Raw genomic sequence first — 19856 nt, forward strand, 5'->3', positions numbered from 1 at the left:
AAATAAATGACTAAGATAAAGTATATCGGTTGTGCATATAACCTTTATTCTTCTCTATCCCTAAGAATTATAATAAAAGATTTTTAGTAAAAATTTTCATGTTTTCCAACTTGGTTAAATTGGGAAGACATTTGTTTCTTATACTCCATGTAAATGTACATCCGGTCCTGTGTGTGTGTGTGTGTGTGTGTGTGTGTGTGTGTGCGTGCTTCTTGTTCTGTTTAGGATAGTTTCCCTTCTTCCTGATGCGAGGTCAGTAGGCAAGTTACATATCCATGCAGCTAACTGAGACCAAGTTACAGGGTGAGGCCACTGAACTTGAAAGTGCAGCACAGAGACCCCTCCATAGACACTCTTCCTGCAGTTGGCAGTTACAGAGTTATGTGGCCATTAGAAAAGTCTTAAGTGTAATAGTAGCTTTTAGGCGCTGTCTTCTCCAAAGGGGGGCATCTAGCTCTTAACCTATTGCTGAAAGAGAAATACCATTGTCTATTAATACTACTGGAACTAAAGATGAATAGTGAATTGGCCTTGATCTGACAGTGAGTTTGACTTTGATAGCTCATCACTTAAAAAGGTTCTTTTATATTTATGAAAAAAAGCATGACGTCAAGCCAAGGGGGGGAAATTGATAGCAATATTGAAGACCAAACTTGTAGGGCTTCCAAAAAAAAAAAAAAAAAAAAAAAAGCCCCTTGTGCGAATGGTGGTTTTTTTTTTTACATGCATATCTAATTAGCTTAGGTTATTATAAGCTGGGCTTCTGTGATAAAGTTTCCGGTGGTGTCTCAGGATACCTTGTTTATAGTGCCTTCTCTATGCCAGTCAGTCTTTGAGTCAGAATTACAGAAAGTAGAGGGAGTGAATAGTCTACCGTTTCTCGTTGGATTGGGGCCACCTAAAACGTTGTTATGCTGGAAATGCTAGAATATAATCACTATCAGGTGAGCTTTATTCTTATTCATATTTAGTGTCTGAAATGTAATGCAATAAATTGAGTAATTCACCTTTTCATGTTATTGTACTCTTTCCAGTAAGTGCAGGTCTACTAGTTTAATGCTGTTTACTGTTTGATACCATAAGAAGTAATTCAATGTGGTTTTGAACAAAGTAAATATTAGTAGGGTATTTTTTTTCCCCTAGTGCCTGGCTGTGCTCTCTCCATCAGCTCCTGTTCAGAGCTCATAAGATCAAATTGTGTTTATCAAGGAAAAAGTAACTTTAAATTGAGTGTCATTGATTTAAAAAAAAAAGCAAGTTTAATTCTGTATTAGTGTTTACAAGAAAGGAGGAAAAAGATCCTGGTGGCTTCGTAGTCATGCCTTGAAAAACACATACGTGTAAGTGTGAGGCATTTTGAAAGAAACTGCTTCCTGTAAATTGCTTTTTATGTTGAGTTCAAGATCTTAATTAAAATGTTGAATAATCATGTCCAAATGAAAGTGGGAGGAATTAATCTACAACTAGTTGATTTAATCATCAGAATGTTTCTGTTTATTTTCTACAACCATTTTACAGCTGGCTCTTAAGGAGGTTTGTTGTTGTTTTTAAACAGAAAGCTATTCTGTTTGCCAAGGAAAGTAAAATAAATTGTTATGCTCCTTTTTCTAGCTTGTTCTCTGATCTCAGTAAACCCTTACAGTCATGTTGGGGAAAGTTTTGCCCTCCAGACGGTTGCAAATTTTTAAATTATTGGACATGAGCAAAAAGGGCACAAGGTTTCAAAGAGATGTGCAACTAATTAGCGGGGAAATAAAACAGGGCAAAGTATTACCCCAAATCCTGAGCGTTAGACTTTAAACTTCAGTAATATCAAAATCCATTAGCACAGTGCCTGGTACATAACAGGGGCTTAATAATTTATTCTGTTGGTGCACTGGCCAATCTCATGTTTGTGCGTGAGAAAAGAGCCGAGCAAAACTCACGAATAACGGCGCTGTCTTCTCTTCCCTCCGTGGCTATGTTCAGGTGCAGACCCACCTCGAAAACCCCACCAAGTACCACATACAGCAAGCCCAAAGGCAGCAGGTAAAGCAGTACCTTTCTACCACTTTAGCAAATAAACATGCCAACCAAGTCCTGAGCTTGCCATGTCCAAACCAGCCTGGCGATCATGTCATGCCACCAGTGCCGGGGAGCAGCGCACCCAACAGCCCCATGGCTATGCTCACACTTAACTCCAACTGTGAAAAAGAGGTAATTCATGTCTCCTCCCCTCTCCTGTCTTCTTACACTAAATGAATGTCTGTTGGGTATTATTCCCACACTTGACTGTGGACTCTAGTCTGTCTGCGGGGCCCCACGCGCCGCCAGCCTTGGTCCCAGGTTCTGCGGTGTGGCCGCCGCGCTCTGGCCTCCTCACGCCGTCACCGGGGTCTGTCGGGTCATGGCTCAGGACAGGACACCTGGCCGCTCCAGAGTGGGACGGGGAGGCAAGGCCACTTCCTCTCCCACCCTGTTTCCGCTCCGTTAGAGCCTGGCGCTCTCTTCTCTTCAATGCCTTTCCATTTACAAAGCAGTAAAAATGCAGAGAGAGGAGAAGGCAAAGGTGGAGAAGGAAAAAAGCAAAAATAGAAAAGGTGTGGGACAGGCGGTTTAGAAGTTCCGCTTGTTGTGAATGTCTGGAATATTATTTTTATTTCTCCCTGAGTTGAAGAAAAAAAAAAGCACAGAATGTGCATGGATGGATTTGAATAATGTAGCACTTGAGAATTTAACAGAAAAGCAAAGGTTTTAATTGCCGATAAATTCCGTTTCGTAATAAGATTGCCGCTGCCGTGAAATCTGCTTTTGTAAAGGCTGGATTGGAGACGAGATTCAAACACACCTCAAGCTAATTGTTGCATCAAAATTTGAAGCATAAAAATACCTGAGGGGAGAGTTGTGATTTAATGCCTGTTATTTCCAAATTATAAGATGATAAGCCTCATTTTAATGGAGTTTTTACTGTACTCTGAAATGTTCATGTGATTTCAGAGGTGACTCTTCTGAAGTTGCTGAATTTTAATTTCTAGAGGGACTAAGTCTTTTCCCCTGGGCCCAAACCAGCTGTCTTGTTTTTCTCTGTCCGTATTTGTCATCTATCAAGCTGATTTGATGGAAGTTCTTTCTGCACTATTTTATTTCTCGGTCAGATTCCACTTTGTTTGAAAGCTTATTAGTCCATCTTGTTGCTGCACCATCAGCCTCGTGTGAACATGTCATTGAAAAGTCATTTGCAAATCCAAGTCATGGGCTGATTTTGCTTGTGTTTTTGCAGGGATTTTATAAGTTTGAAGAGCAAAACAGGGCGGAAGGCGAATGCCCAACTATGAACACGCATTCACGAGCATCGTGCATGCAGGTACTGAATGACTCGGCAGCCCAAGGATGTAACACTTTGTAATGAGAATCTATATTTGTGGCTCATCACACCTTCCTGATGACTTAAGGGTTTTTTTCCCCCCTCATTGATTTTTTTTTTTTTGAAAAAGAGAAAGCTATGAACAGGGCCATTTTCTTCATAGTGTCTCATGATTAAATAACTCAGGGAAATGAAACTTAAAATGCACTTTCCCTAAGTTGCTTCAAGTCATTAAAAAAGTGCTTGAAATACATACATTTTGATACATAAAATATAATATGCTGTACTTCATTTAGTTACCATCATCAGTGTGTTACACAAATTTGTAGGGTAGCAACTTCAGTAGACTGTTAGTAAAACCACAATATGCATGTGATTGTGTGTGTGTGTGTGTGTGTGTGTGTGTGTGTGTGAGAGAGAGTGAGAGAGAAAGAGAGAGATCTGTATATTGTTTTATAAAATGGAATCTCATCAAACACACATTTGAAACTTTATTAATTTAATAATACTTCATGGATTTTTCCCAAGTGATTAGAGATTCTTCTGTGACATCCTATTTAATATATAAATAATGCTACATTTATCAACATATTTTTAAAATGTGTGTATAGATACATAAGAGAAAGAAGAATAAGCATTGAAAAATTCTTTTTTTTTGCTTTTCTATATTTCCTGTTATTAACTTGCATTAGTGGTTCTTTTTTATCAGAAAAAGAAATTATTTTAAAAAACTATCACACCGAGCCCACTAATTTTATTTCCCTAAAAAAATTTACAATGAAAGGTCGATCCTAAGTTCTCTGACCCATTTGCCTGTTCAACTCAATTAGAAAATCATCTCTTGAAAGCAAACAAACAAAACTGGTGTATCTAGAAATGAAACTTAATAAACTACTGGCAGTTATTCAAAACTGACCTGCAATTATTCTTCTTGGGGGGGTCACTTAATAACCCTCATTTTTTTGGGTGTTTATATAGCCATGGCTCTATGAGCACTTTATATGGTTTATCCTGAAATCTCACAAGAATCCAATAAGGCAATGAGTATTCTTAACCCCATTTTCCAGATTGGCCTGTTGAGGCTCTTAAAGATGGAAGGCTTTGCCCCTAATACAGAACGTGGGAGAATGAGGATTCCAAGCCCTGTGGCACTGGATCCTGTCCCCTATAATTGGAAATGGTAAAAAGACATAAAGGAACATTCCTCTGAGTTTTGAGATTTCATTGTGTACTTGTGAAGCACTATTTAGATCCAAGCATGGGTGCACGTGTGTGTGCACACACACACACACACACACACACACACACCAACCAGCTCAGATACATCAGGTGTTTACAAAGAAATGTTTTCACAACCTTGTCTTTGCAACTGCTGCAATGCACATGTAATCACTGTTGTTTATTATCATAACTGATGTTTTGGTACTTCAGGAATAAAATTGATCTAGTGGGAATGTCAGCTCCATGACTGTAATGGTAACTTCGTCCTGGTGTAGTCCTTGGGGAGTACCGAGCACACTGGCAGCTGTACAAGGAGAAACTTATTTTACAAGTCACTGCAGGATCAGTGCAGGGTTAGCCAGCTGCCTGAGAGCCACAGTGCTCCCTACGTCCCTAGGAGAGCAAAGGTCTGAACTACTATCTGGGTTGTCCTACTGCAAGGAGGGTCTAGGAAGGCTGTGGGGTATAGTCTTGAGAAGAAAAAAAAAAAAAAGAAATGGCAGCCATCATTCAAGATGAGGTTTTCTGGTTCATCTTTCCTGTTTGGGAAAGGCAGTTGAGCATAGCACTTGAGAGCATGGGTTCAAGTTGTGGCTTTAACCCTCTTCTGTGTATGACTTTGGGCAAGTTGCTTCTCATTTACCTCACCTGGCAGATTGATATACTAATAGTACCTACACCGATAGAGTTATTCTGAGAGGGGAAATAATTTAACCCATCAAAAGCCCTGAACCTGGTGCCTGGCACCTAGTAATCCCTCACTAAGTGCTGGTTGCAAATGTCATCCTTATCACCTGTTAGTGTCCGTGACCTTCAGTAATGTTCCTATTTGGGAAGAAGAGGGCAGTAATTTCTTAGCATCTAACTGAAGAGCTTTAGTGCTTAGGGTAAGAAAAGACCACGGATCTCTCTTTGGGTGGTTTTACACAGTTTTTGCTTATGTTTGTCTCTCTTACATTGCCCTTTTTCCCACAGATGGATGATGTAATCGATGACATCATTAGCCTAGAATCAAGTTATAATGAAGAAATCCTGGGATTGATGGATCCTGCTTTGCAAATGGCAAATACGGTATTGATGACTTTTTTTTTTTTTAAGAAAATCTTGATATATTTCCAGCGTTCTCTCCCTTTTCCTGAACTTTTAGTTTATTTCTGCAAGTGATTGATTGAGAAATTTATTAATAATAAAAGAATTATCTCAGGATCACAAATAAGTGACTTTGACATCAGAAATTAAGAATTTCTCATGAGTTTATCAGTAACCCCATGATAAAGCTCTACATTCCCTTGGAGTCCAAGTCCACTTTCAATAGGAAGTTAGGCCTTCCAATTCCCCCTGACATCTAATGCCCAGCTTAGTACACTGCTGCCAAGGGGAATACTATAGATGGTACTATTTACAGTAGCATTCTAGTTGGCCTGAAAAACGAATGCAGCTTCTAAAGGCAGTACCTACTATTAATAAGTAATGGAGTGACTGACATTCGATTTGCCTTTCTTCAATAGCAAAATTTATTCTGATTTTGGTTAATAAATCAGTGGTTTATTAAACTTATTTTTCTCTATAATTTGGAGCCTTGCCCCTACTGGGTTTTTTTTTTTTTTTCACTCCTTACAATGGTGTCTTATGTTTCCATTTTACCAAAGTCTTATTATAGATCGTATTTAGTCCTTGTAATAATTCTCTAAATCTAGAGATTCTGCAATAATTCTTGCAATAATTCTTTGAGTCAAGTTGGGGTGGTATCATTGCCCTCATTTTTAGGATTAAGAAAGGTTAGCTGGTCTTACACAGGATTACATAGCTTCGATGTGTCAGAGTCAGGACTTCTTGGTAGGCTTTGAATAACTTGTTCAATCTTTTTTTTTGTTTTCTATAAGAGCAATGCCATGAGAGTGTCATATTCTTTAATAACCTGTATTTAAAAGACTAACTCCCACAGGGGACCAAGGGTGAAGGGGAGTTGTTCTTTCATGGGTATAGAGTTTGATATTTGCAAGATGAAAAAATTCTGGGATTTGTTTCACAACAGTGTGCATAGACTTAACACTACTGAACTGTACACTTCAAAATGATTAAGATGCTAAATTTTATGTCCTATGTATTTTTACCACAATAGAAAATTGTTTTAAAGAATAAAGTCATATAATAAATTCCCTTGACCAGGGAATATGATAGCCCTTACTTATTTACACCAAAATTCTTAGTGAACTAAAGTTTTATAGGTAGCATTTTCTTTTTTCCGTCTTGGTCCGGTTCTTTCAGTTCATTAACCTGAAGTCCTGAGGGGTGAGGACTCCCCTGGCAGCCCCAAAGTCTTTTCTGGGATCTCTCATTTCTGTCAACTTCCTACCCATTTAAACTCACTCCCTGATTTTGAAAGAACTAGATGTTCCGCCGTCTTGACAGATGTCTCCATGTCAGACTCTCCCCACCCTCTTTGAGCCCTTGGTTGGCTTCTGTAGAACCCTCTGCTTCCAACTTTGTGCCTCTTGTGAGTTGGGCTACACTTGTCAGCGGTCAGAATCCTAGGACCAGTGTGAACAAGACACTTGGGAGAGCTTGCACTGTGAAATTTATAAATATACCCCCAAACATGGGTATATTTACTATGTTTTCAATGCCCAACAGCAATTATTAGCAATGGCCCAGTCATCCCAAAGGAACTTTGCTTGATGAACATGGTCATTTTGCCAGTAGTTAATAATTTAAAAAATTTTCTCCAATGGTGAGCACCTTGGAGGTCATCTGAGCCAATCAAGTACTCGGTGCATTAGTCTCCTCTTGCATATCTTCTGTATTCCTCCCCCCCAGCCCATACACAGAAAAACTAGACATCCATCTTCTGGAAAGCCTCCAGTGAAGGATATGCACTAACTCACAAGACAGGCTGGAAAGCACAGAGGTTAGGAGTTGGAGATGTGTGATCATATCCAGGTTCATCTCCAAAGTCTGCCATTTCCCATGTGATCCTGCATGATACTTAGTTTCTTGAAATCCTACATTTCTCCATCTCTAAAATTAGACTGATGATTGTACCTACCTCCCATGGTCATCTCATGAAATATGTATAGCATTTAGCACTGGAAACATAAGCTGTACTCAACAATATCTAAATTAAGTATAATTTCTTTTAACAGCAAATAGTTTTGATAGTATTTTATTCAGGTGATATTCCTTGAGCATCTGTAACGTGTTCAACTCTACTTCAAAATAACATGATAGTTAATAATCCAGATATTATTCACAGTGTGTCTTTCTGTGAATTCCAGACATGGGTCTAGTTTGCCATCATGGAGAACTTGTCCTCATGACAACCCTTCTGAAGACAGTTCTCAAGACCCCCAATTGCTTCTCTCCTTTAGATTGAACACCCATGTCTCCTCCTCAGTCATTCTACATTAGAATGGAATCTTATTCCTTCATTATCTGATTGCTTCCAAGCTAACTTTAAGATGGAATTAGTGTTTATTAAATACCTAGTATGTCACCAGCCCTGGGTGAGGTGCTGTAGATGAAGATGAGTAGGGTATGCTTCCTGTACTCATGGGGCTTACCAGTCTGGGAAGGGGAGACCCTGTCAGACCTCGAATGAGGAGGATAATTCCGGGGCAGAGGGGCCATCTTAGGGGAGTTCCTGGGTAGGAAAGATCCCCTGGGCAGAGTTGAATTAATTGCCAGCCGGGGAGGAGTAACCCGTAGCCACCCTCAGATGTCACTGACTCTCCAGGCATTCATTACTTTTCTATATTTCTACCCTGAAAAAATCTACCCATCAGAACCAGCCCATGACAAAACTGTTTCAGCATTTTGCTATTAGAGGAGACACAGTATAAAATAAAAGTTAGGATCACAGACTGTGAGCCAGATAGCTGAATTCAGTGCCTACTCTTGAGTGAGCTATTTGACCTCTCTGCCTCACTTTCTTTGTCTGGTAAATGGGAATAAAAATAGCATCTAAAACAATAGAATCCGTATGAAAATTGTAAGAGTTATTCTACAAAAAGCACTTAGAATCTTGGTTCTGATATGCTCTTACTAGATGTTAGTTACTAGCTCTTATTCTTGGTAAATTTGGGTTTGGATTGTCAAAATAAATAACAAAGCTATCAACAACTTACTAACATTTTAATCCCCCCCCACCCCCATAGAGTTTAAACTTAGTGTTCTTCATGTTAGGCATTTTTCCCTTTTATTTGATTCTTTGATAGGCTTTATTTCAAGTTAACTTCTTAAAAAAAATAAAGTGGAGGGAGCACTTAGAGAGGAAACTATCCTAAGGGAATTGGAGTCTAGAAATAACTATTCTGAGAGCACAAGGGCCCTCTTGTACCATTACAAAGAATAAAAGTCCCAGTTTACTTGTGCTAACAGTACTCAATTGATATTCAGAGAAGGGGAACATCCAGAAAGAAAAAAATAATAACATTTTACAATGATCATTTACTTGGAAAAATATTCATTTTGGTGGAGGAGAACATTGAAGAACTCAATTCAGACCAAGTTTGGGGCACAGACCCACATGTGTCTACTTTCTCTTTCTTTGTCCCTATTAGACTATGGCTTCCATCCATTGTACAGCTTGTTTGCTGGAAGTGAAATCTTGTCCATCAGGTGAATATGCTGCATAAAAACCTAGCAAAAATACAACATAGCCATGTTAGCAGAAGATGCCTCTTCCTCTTCCTTAGCTCCAAAGATATTATTTTGACCCAGTTATAATGTTTATGGGGCAGGTTTTCTAACCCAGAAGGGGAACCACAAAATCCTTTCTTAAATATGCATGGCTGATTTTTCATTAGAAAGCCATGTTTCATCAACCTTCCTTTTAGTTTCATTAACCTTCCATTAGCTTCAACAAATGACAGCCATTAATACAAAAAACATAAGGCACCATTTCAGGGCAGAGTCTCTCACCTTCAGCATGATTAATATTTGAGGTGGATAATTCTTTTTTTTTTAAGATTTTATTTCTTTTTCTTTCTTTCTTTTTTTTAGATTTTATTTACTTTTCAACAGAGAGAGAGAGATAGCGAGAGAGGGAACAGAAACAGGGGGAGTGGGAGAGGGAGAAGCAGGCTTCCCGCTGAGCAGGGAGCCCGATGTGGGGCTCAATCCCAGGACCCCAGGATCATGACCCAAGCCGAAGGCAGACGCTTAACAACTGAGCCACCCAGGTGTCCGAGGTGGATAATTCTTTGTGGTGAGGCTGTCCTGCCCATTGTAGGATGTTTAGCCGCATCCCTGGCCTCTACCCACTAGATGTCAGTGGTACCCTCCTCCCTAGTTGTGACACCCCAGAATGGCTCTAGACATTGACAAATGCCCTCCACTGACAATGGAGAAGCCCTGATTTGAACACTGGGCCGTTACTCCAGTCCTGTAGTTCCCTGATCCCTGTGTTTGGACTTGCTTTGCAGCCTGGTAAAATTGGTGCAATGGTTGACAGGATACTTAGTAATTATCAGGGCGAGGGGTGTAGTCTATCAAAGTGGAAATTAGCTTGACTGTTGAAAACAGACTAGGAATACAGTACTTTGTAGAAAATTATATTACTAAACATGGCAGTATTGATCACTTAAATACAGTGTTTCACCCAGTCGACCTCTGATTCGTACAGAACCCTGCGAGAGGGCTGATAGGATTGCCACTTTTCAAAGGGGGCATCCTGTCTCAGAGAGGTTAGTATCACACAGGCAGGTGTCAACCCAGTTCTCTGCCTCCTAAGCCAGCCTGCACTATTAATTTGTAAATTTGAGTATCCATACTTGTCTCGTGAGCAGTTAGGTTTTTATTTGCTTAGAATCAGTTGGAGATTAGTTGAAAATTGCAGTTTCGAATTGGTTTATCAGCAGTTGACACTGCCCCCCAAATACTGCTATTAACATAGTACATGAACCTCCTACCACAAAGCTCTATTCAGGCATAGCTAGATCTTTCGTAAAATCAATTAAGACAACATATACCAAGTGCCTTTCTAGTTCTGTGCCTGGCCCAGAGAAGGAGCCCACAGAAAAATGTTCCCCGGCAAAATATTCTGGCAGGTTGTATGCTGCCAATTCCTAATCGGCAAGTATTGGAGAAGCAGCCGAAGCGGGAAATCTTTTAGAGAAGTAGGGGAAGGCTATAAGCCACTCTTTGGACTGGAAGTAATGATGTCTGATCTCATTGGAGTGTCTGATAAGGCATCTTGTTATAGAGACTTTAATTCCTCTCCCTTCTTGGCAGGCACGGCTGTCAGTCCACGCCAGTCACAGCAATCTTGTCTGCCCAGCCCGTTCGTGTCTGGGCGCCCCCGTCCTATGCTCTTCCTCCCCACCCCTCTGCTGAATGTGTCTCCGTCCGTCTTTCCACCTCCCCCCTTCTGTGTACACGTGTCTCTCTCTTTTGTTTCCACCCCTCCCCTTGTGTCTTTGTCGCTCTGTCTCGTTCCCAATTTTTGTTTCTTTTGCCTCTGTCTCTGTCTCTCTCCCTCCCTCCCTCTGTATGATTCTGCATTTATTAAGTATATGTGCACATAGTTTCCTTTAGAATGTGTTTAGAAAACATGGTCTTGTCCCAGAGAAGCTTATAATTAGATACCTATCTCTTCAATGTAAATCCATTGAGGACTTAGAGGTTTTTTTTTTTTTTAAAGCTTACTGTATGTATCTCTTGCCTATTAAATTTTCCCTAACAAATCATCATAATAACACAATTGCATTGTTTTGCCTACAGTTTGCATTTGAAAAGATGATAGATACGATTTGTATTTCTAGAGGTATGGAAATATTTTTTAGCTTGTTGCATTGAATTTTGAAGCCACATTCTTGGTTTATTAATATTCGGTAGTTCCTCCAAAATCTGAAACTCCAGAAAGATAGGAGGATAAATCTTTGGAATCCAGAGGGGTTATGAGATGGCCTAGCAGCTTTCTGAGTTTTGATGCTCTGACTCTTTACAGTGCTGTACTGAGACATTTGCACACCTTTCACTTTGCTGTCTTAAGTTGTACAAGAGTGGAACTGAGCACTCACAGAGCAAGATTGACTCCAGGAAGGTGACCTACTTCAAATAAAACCGCTTAGCGAAATGACAGCTAAGAATCAAAGTCACTGGTTATCAGGTTTTTAGCTAGAGGGGCTTGAATTGTGCTTCAGGGGCATTTTTGAATGATCACAGTGCATTGTTTATATGCATCTGTGAGGTGGGATAGGTGTATTACATTTTATATACACAATATAAATCCTGCCTTCAAAAAGAAGCAAAGGACGGAGTGGGCAGGAGAGAGACCTGTTCTGCTGATCTGTCTGTGCTCCCCGCCCTCAGCCCCAGTCGTATTAGAGCAAGTGTCCTGTTTACCTGTCAGAAGGTATAGGCCTCTCCTGCCTCTTTAGCTGGGGGTTTGGTTCATAGACTACTTCTCTAGAAGCCACAATGGGAAGAGATCGTCGAAGGGAAACACATTCGTATCTTTATTTTGTGGGATATTTTTATCTGTGTGTTAGTGGCCATTGGAGAAAATGAAAGGTGAGATGTGCAGTGTACTCTGTCCTCAATACCTCTTGGTCACTAAACAACCTGAACGCCGTCCCAAGTCACTTTTCTCAGATGTAGAGTAAAACTTAGAGTGTATGATCAAGGAGGGGGTGGGCTAAATGCTCTAAGTCTTCCTTGGCAGTAATAGTTACAGGAGTTGTTTGAATTAAGCTGGGAAGAGGGAGCTTCTTCACTGACAGTAGTGAGGTCCCGTAACTGTGCCCCCTTAGTTAATACTCAGAACTTTATTTCAGAGGGTGGGAAGAAGAAATGTCTGGGACCTCTGATGTCCACAAACATGGGTGCATCAAACTCCTTCAGTGAATGAGGTGCGGGGAAGTGTGTATACGACAAAAGGAAATCGGCACCGGGGGCAGAAAGAAGTTCACTACTTCAGAATATTCAGTGCAGAACTGGAGAAAAAACACTCTTAAGCTAGCTCGAGAGGGCTAAATATATATATATATATATATATTTTTTTTGAGTGTAAATTTTTGTTCTTTTCTTAAAGTCAGTGGGCTCCCCCTTGTGGCTCCGTGAAAGATTTCAGTTTCAAGGAAAAGAGCTTTTCTTTAGCAATAAGGAAACCATTTCTTTTCCAGTAGAAAACACTTTTTATTGCTTTTCCTTATCAAATAGAGAGAAGAAAAGGGAGAGGGAAAGAGAGGGAAGGAAAAAAGTGACTTTGATGGAAAACCTGATTTGGTGAAAAAGTCAGGCCACATGGAACACCATTTTACAGTAAAAGCCAGCATTTCCTGAACATCTGTGTGCTGCTGGATGTGCTAGATAATGAGTTTGCCACCTTGGCCACTGTCTGCATGCTCAAAATATAACTATAGGCTGGTCGTAGAACCGTCTTACGGGGGTGAGATAATGTTCTTTTTTCAAAGGAACGAGCTAATGTCACCGTTTATCTAAGTGAGTGGAAAGGTAAACGTGTCATGCCTTCCTGTTTTAAAAAAAAATGATTTTTTTTTTTTTACATCAAACCATTTCTTTTAAGTAAAGTCTGGAATAGATCTGGGTTCTAGCTGAATAACCTAGGAATTGTTTAGCAGTTCATTTCTGTTACTGTTTCTCTCTCTAGTTACCTGTCTCTGGAAATCTGATTGACCTTTATGGTAACCAAGGCCTGCCGCCCCCAGGCCTCACCATCAGCAACTCCTGTCCGGCCAACCTTCCCAACATAAAAAGGGAGCTCACAGGTAAATTACTGGCAAGTGTGCCTCTTCCTGGGGATTTTCTGTTAATTTTCTGGCAAGCAAAGTTATCAAAATTGTGACCTCTGGACTCTTCCGTTTGTAGACGTAATTTTTTTAGGTCTGTGTAGAGGTGAAACCATTGAGGAATATTTTAGGATGGAGGATTTATACTTGGAAATCCTGGTTTCCAGTATTTCTTGAGGTTCTGGGAGGAGGGCTGCTGTCTCCCCAAGGCCCCATATTACACCATGCACCCATCGCTGGGTCTTTGGCTGCTGTACCCTTTGGGGTGGGCGCAGTGGGCAACACTGTTAATAATAAAATGTCTCCACCCAGTCTGGTGTTTGTGTTACTTGCCAAGCCCCTAGAGGCATTCCACTTTGAGAACCCTGGTCTGAATTTCTCTTTGACACACGTTCAAGCCCACATTTGTCAGGAGGGGGTAAAGAAAGAATTTCTTACATCTTTAGATGCCTCATCTTATTTTTGCTACATCATGTGCAAAAGATTTATTATACAGAGTAAAAAAATAAATTATAAAATGGAGCAATGGGTATTGTTTGTTCCTGAGGCAAGTGTGAAATTATCTATTTTGCCATTTTGTTTGAGGCTTTACGGAAGGCATTTGGCCGTTAAAACATGACGAAACTACATTAGAACTGGCATTCTACCATGCTGAGTTTTATGGCCCTCACCTCATCCCCCTTTTTAATGTCTGGCCCTTGCATCTTGCAGGATTAGGTGAATGGTCTGAGAATATGAACTATATATTTGGTGCAAAAAATTCCTGTTTGTTCAAGGGTGTCTTTTTAAAAAAATATTCAGAAGATTGTGGCAGGAGAAAAGCAGTTAAAAAAAAAACAAAACATTGGGGTTAAAAGGTAGTAAATTAATTACTATGTAAACCCATTGAAAGTCAACAAAAAAGTAGGTATGCTCCCAGGAAGGAAAAATGTCATGAAGTCTTAGAAAATAATGCTGTCGGAGATCTATACTAAATAATGATAAAATATGGTTAGCGTGGCATGAACAGAATTCTTACAAATTACATGCAAAGTAGACTTTTTTTTTAATTTAAAAAATAATTTATTTATTTTAGAGAGAGAGAGCATGAGTGGAGAGAGGGGCAGGGGTAAAGGGAAGAGAGAAAGGGAGGGAATCTCAAGCAGAGTCCAAGCTGAGCATGGAGCCTGACACAGGGCTCAATCTCACAACCCTGAGATCATGACCCGAGTTGGATCCAAGAGTCAGAGTTGGAAGCTGAGCCCCCCAGTGCCCCCAGTGCCCCCAAAGTAGACTTCTGAATTATGTGTAGGATTGTTTCTTCAAAAACAAAACAACAGACGCAGGGGGTGGGAATGAGAGGAATGGGTAAGAGGGTATAAATTTATTTTTTTTAAAAAGAAGCTGATATAATGAACTATACATTTCTAGAATCACTTTGTATCTTAGAAAATGACCAGTCCAGACAGGAAAAGTGTAAAATGCCAGGAAAAGGAGAAGGTGGACAGGAATTGGAATTCTGAACACTGCTAGCTCGAGAGGCAGCATGATGTCGCCAAAAGAGAATAGACTTAGGAGTCAGATCTGACCTAAGGGGAAAAAAAATTATCTTTCCCAGCCGTGTTAGGATCTAGTCAGGAAGCAGAGACTGCAAGGTGATTTGAGCAGGGTAGGTTTAAGATAAAGAATTGTTAACCATGTATAGGCACTTATCTACTGAGAGGATGAATACTATAGAATACCCTAAGGCTGTGGAGGGGGTGGGAGAAAACTGCCCCCCTGCCCAAGGCCAAGAGTCTACCCCCTTGGGGAGATTGTAGGTGAAACTACAAAATGGCAGAGAAGTTCACAGGATTGCCTTGATCAAAGCTGGTCCACAGTTGGTGGGTTGAGGTTGATAGGCAGAAAACCATGGTTGTGGGGCTGGCAAACTGAAAAAATAAATAAATAAATAAGAGAAAACAAAATAAAAAAAAGATACTGTAGGGGAGGGTGTATAAGTAAAACCTGCCTATAATGCTCGTGTGAGTAAAAAATAGAAAATGATTGGGATTGATCTTCCCAATTGAAATAATTCAGCTTCTGAATTATTTATATGTATATATGTATATCTAAGACACGTATAATAAATATATATACATATATAAGCTTCAGTGGCTATGAGTTATGCTAAAAAGAGTTCTAATTTTGGGTAAAATTCTGAATGATGGTAGTGTAATGTTGCAGATACCACTTGTGACAAGAAGGTAACAGAGGCCCCAGAATGGCAGGATTAATCAGACAACTGTCTTTTTCTTGTTTTGTTTTGCCTTCTGTAAGGTGCAAAGTCATCCCCCCACAGAGATCCCACAAGAGTTGCAATGCAAATAGATCTTTTCAAATGGAGTTGCCCCCGAACACCTCTGTACCCTATTCCTATTTTTGTTTTTATGGACTCAGACTAGTAGGGTCTGAGTTCCTCAGGGTCATTTTGTTCTAGCAAGTTCTGTTGGAACCTGGCTCCAAGTTCCAAAAAAAAAATAAGTCCATTTCCACCAGTCAGAGATCTGACGTGATAGCTTCCCTCCCCAATTTTCATGTCAGTGTGTTACAAAGGCATCAAAGAAATAACAAAAAGTTCTGTTGCATGAAAAGAAAACTTGACTCCCGGCGTGCCTGGGTGGCTCAGTCGGTGAAGCGTCCAGCTCCTGGTTTCCGCTCAGGTCATGATCTCAGGGTCGTGGCATGAAGCCCCGCGTCGGGCTGTGCAATCAACATGGAGCCTGCTTGAGATTCTCTCTCTCCCTCTGCCTCTCCTGCTCATGCTCTCTCTTTCTCTCTCTCTGAAATCAATAAATCTTAAAAAGAAAAAAAAAGAAAAGAATATTCAACTCCTGATAATAGCATATCAACAACAAATTTCTAGTTTTCTAGTTATTTTTCTCCTGTGTGTTTGTAGTGTGTCAGACAACTTTGTTACTGGTCTTTTACCATTTTGTAGAAGCCAAGTCTTTGCATTTATTTGATATGTATTGCTTTTGAAAAAATACAAGCTTTTGAAAAATCATGATTTTAAAAATCCTGTTTTTTTTATTATGACAGTCTAGTCAGATAAGGTTTCATATATATCTAGAAAATGAGATGTTTTGTAGTTTACATCATTGCGTGCCTTAAACAGTTCCCGTTTCTAATTACTTCATTCACGTGCACAGCGTGTATTTTTCCCACAGAATCTGAAGCAAGAGCATTGGCTAAAGAGAGGCAAAAAAAGGACAATCACAACTTGAGTAAGTTGGTTTCATATTCATGATGTTTGATATTGGAGTGGATGTTCCCCCTTATATCCAAATTGTTTGAAATCTTATGGGAGGAAATTGATATGTATAGCTGTTAAAAGTACATTTATGGAAGAAAAAATGTTTTTCAGAGAAACTAAGGTTTTTCCCATATTTTCTCTCTGATCAAATGGAAATTTTTTCCAGTCTTCTGAAGAGTACTTATTTATAGAAATAGTTCTGGTGTGTGTGTGTGTGTGTGTGTGTGTGTGTGTGTGTGTGTGTGTGTGTGTGTGTGTGTGTGGTCGGAGGGAGACTTGTGTGTGTGTGTGTGTGTGTGTGTGTGTGTGTGTGTGTGTGTGTGTGGTCGGAGGGAGACTTGATCCCCAACTACCCAATTACAAGTGTTGCTCACACTGGAACTTATTAACAAAAGGGGATTATGGGATCACCTTCTCCAGTGAGATTTGAAAGAAAAAAAAAAAGAAAAAAACAGTTGGAGGGGAGTCTGTGGTGAGGTCGCCTCCCAAATTTCTAACTTAAACTGTGACTTAAAAAAATAGCTTCCAACATTTAAAATTATTTTTTATGTCTTTAATTTACTCTTAACCAAGTCTTTAAGCTTTTTCCTATGAGAACTAAAGATTTTTGTTTCATAACAAGAGTAAGAGAAACTGCACAGTTTAAAAAAAAAAAAAGATGAGGTTTGGTGGTAGGAAGTCATTGGTGTGTGTGTGAATTTTTCATCTCACGGCCCCCTGTCCTCTTCTTGCTAAACTGAGTTTTAAGAACGTAGGTTACATATAAATACTTTGTCCTCGTAAAAATGGTAAAATGAGACCATAATTTAAAATGATAGAATAAAGCTAGAGTTCTCCTCTGATCCCTGAGAGTCATCATCATTGTAGTTGATGTTGTTGTTTTCGGTTTGCTGTTGGTCTTCCCAGCCTCTGCCCAGTAATTAACATACACATGCACACAGAGAATAAACAGTGGTTTTTGTGTGTGTCTGTTGTAACACAAGCAGTATCATGTTATCCATGTTTGTTGCTGTTTATTTTCTTACTCAGCAGTCCGTCCCGAAGAACTTTTGCTGTTATTAGTATAGATCTGTCTCCTTTTTAACAACTGTTGCATACTATTCCATAGCGTGGCGTGACGGTGTGAAATTCAGTAATCCTCCTACTACTAAGTGTTGATATTGCTTCCAGTTCTTCCCAGTTACAAACAATGCCGTAGTGAACATTTGTGCACACACCTCTTTGTGTACAGGGAAGTTTGTTTCTCCAGGTTAGGTACTGAGAAATAGAACTGCTGGGCCCCAGAGAGGGGTCAGTGCTTTCTTTTAATAGATTCTGCCCTTCCAGTTCCTGTTTCAGGTCTGAGAAGCTTTGCTCCTTTCTACCAAAAGATTTGCACTAATATTTCTAAGGTCTCCTCCAGCTTCCAAGTAATTGTACTCGAAGATATTTCTTCTTTTCAAATAACTTAGAATTAAGATAATTAAGCATTATCCAAAACTTCACCTAACTGAAATGTGGAAAACTAAGCTGGATCTTGTCATAAACAATGCCTTTACTTAGGCACCCGAACTCTCAAGTTTAGGGTTGTCAGTAAGTATAAACATGATCAGGTCACACTCTGAGGGCTATAAAAACATATTAAAATCTCATCTAACCATTAGAAATGAACATTCAAGGTTAGATTGTCCATTGGCATAGCTTTTCCTCTCCTAGAAGCTTACCTTGTAAAAGTAGTTGCCAAAATGTGCACAATCATATATTCATTTATTTACTCATAACTATTATTGAGCCCCCATTCTCTACGAGGCGTTTTTCTACAGAAGTGAATCAGACAGAGAGGCTTCCCACTCTTATGAGCTTCCATTTGAGTAAGGGGCAGACAGAATAGATGAGCAAAAAAATACAGTAAGGTGGTGTTTTCAGTATAGAGCAAGAATTACGACAGGAATAAAATGTACCTGTGAGCATTGGCCAAAACATTTGTTATACCTTTGACAGTGATGGAGAAATTGGAAATAGTCTAAATATTCATCAGTAGAGTATTTGTAAATAAATTATGGGTTATCCATATACGGGATACTCAGTGGCTCAAGAAAAATGGAGTTGGTCTGTTTCACCTGACTTACCTGGGTGTCCACAATATATTACTGAGTGAAAAGAGCAAGTGGCAGAATAATATGTATGTATCTCATTATGTAAAAAGATCACAGTGGTTAGACATGTGCATGTGTGTGTGGGGTGGAGGATATGTGTGTGCTGGGAGATTTAGGAGTTTACCTTTATCGTTGACAATTTCTTCAGGCAAATAGGTGTTGTATGGTGTAAAGAGTTGGCTTTTACTTTTTCCTTTATGCACTTGTGTATGTTTTGCAGTATTTTGCAAGTTATAACAAAAAATAACTGGGGAGGGAAGGCACTGCATTAAATAAGGGGTAGTATGTCTAAATGTTGCATGATGTCAACAATATACTGTTAAGTGAGAAAAGATAGATGCAGAATCAGTTTTACTGTAATCCTACCTTAAGTGTATCTTTCTTTGTTTAATACTAAATTACTGAGGGCCTACTGGGTGCCAGATTAATATGGGTACTTGGAATGCATCAATGAATAAATATACATATACATATATACATATATATATATATTCACATAAATGAACTATGCAGATGGTAGAAGGTTCTGTGAGGAGACAAAGGGCAGGCAATGGAATAGAGTGTCAGGGAAAGCACGGGAGGAGGTGGTGGTTCATTTTTAAGTAGGGTGGTCAGGGAAGGCTCATAGGTAAATTTGAGTTACTACCTGAGGGAGGAGAGGGCGGAGCCGTTCAGATATCTGGGGGAAGAGTGTTCCAGGCAGGATGAAGAGCAGTATGAAGTCCTAAAGTTGGGGAGTCCTAAAGTGGTTGAGGAATTGCAAGCAGCCCATGGGGCTGAAGGGAGGTGGGACACAGGTGAGTCATGACAGAAGATATGGTCAGAGAGGGGGAGGAAAACATGAGGTCAGAGGGATGGGAGCCCTCCAGATCTTTGTAGGACTTGACCTTTGTCTCGGTGAGGTGGGAAATGATTGGCAGGTTTTCAGCAAGGGGTTGGATGCTCTGACTTATGTTTTTACAGGATCCCTCTGGCCATTGTGGTCTAAATAGACCAAAGTGGGTAGGAAGCAGTGAGCATGGGTGACACAGAGATAGCAGTTAGGAGCATTGCAGTCATCCAGGCGAGAGAGGATGGTGGCTTCTCTCAGGTAGCAGTGGAGGTTAGAAGTGCACAGATTCTAGAAATATTTT

At 39.9% G+C, this 19856-nt stretch overlaps 1 protein-coding gene across 13 annotated transcripts in view; it reads left to right on the forward strand.

Annotated features, from left to right (window-relative positions):
* MITF (melanocyte inducing transcription factor) overlaps positions 1–19856 on the forward strand; it is a 214701-nt gene that overhangs the window by 179662 nt on the left and 15183 nt on the right. For 4 of the 13 annotated variants that reach the window (XM_027584997.1, XM_027584998.1, XM_027585001.1 and 1 more), the window contains 5 exons: positions 1969–2196; positions 3260–3343; positions 5540–5635; positions 13176–13293; positions 16485–16559. In XM_027584997.1, the coding sequence (XP_027440798.1) occupies positions 1969–2196; positions 3260–3343; positions 5540–5635; positions 13176–13293; positions 16485–16559 (601 nt within the window). Of the gene's footprint in view, positions 1–779; positions 945–1968; positions 2197–3259; positions 3344–5539; positions 5636–13175; positions 13294–16484; positions 16560–19856 lie in introns of those variants that run through there. The other 9 variants (XM_027584999.1, XM_027585000.1, XM_027585002.1 and 6 more) reach the window with 7 other exon arrangements.

Source organism: Zalophus californianus, chromosome 1 (genome assembly GCF_009762305.2).
Source record: "Zalophus californianus isolate mZalCal1 chromosome 1, mZalCal1.pri.v2, whole genome shotgun sequence".
NCBI lineage: Eukaryota > Metazoa > Chordata > Mammalia > Carnivora > Otariidae > Zalophus > Zalophus californianus.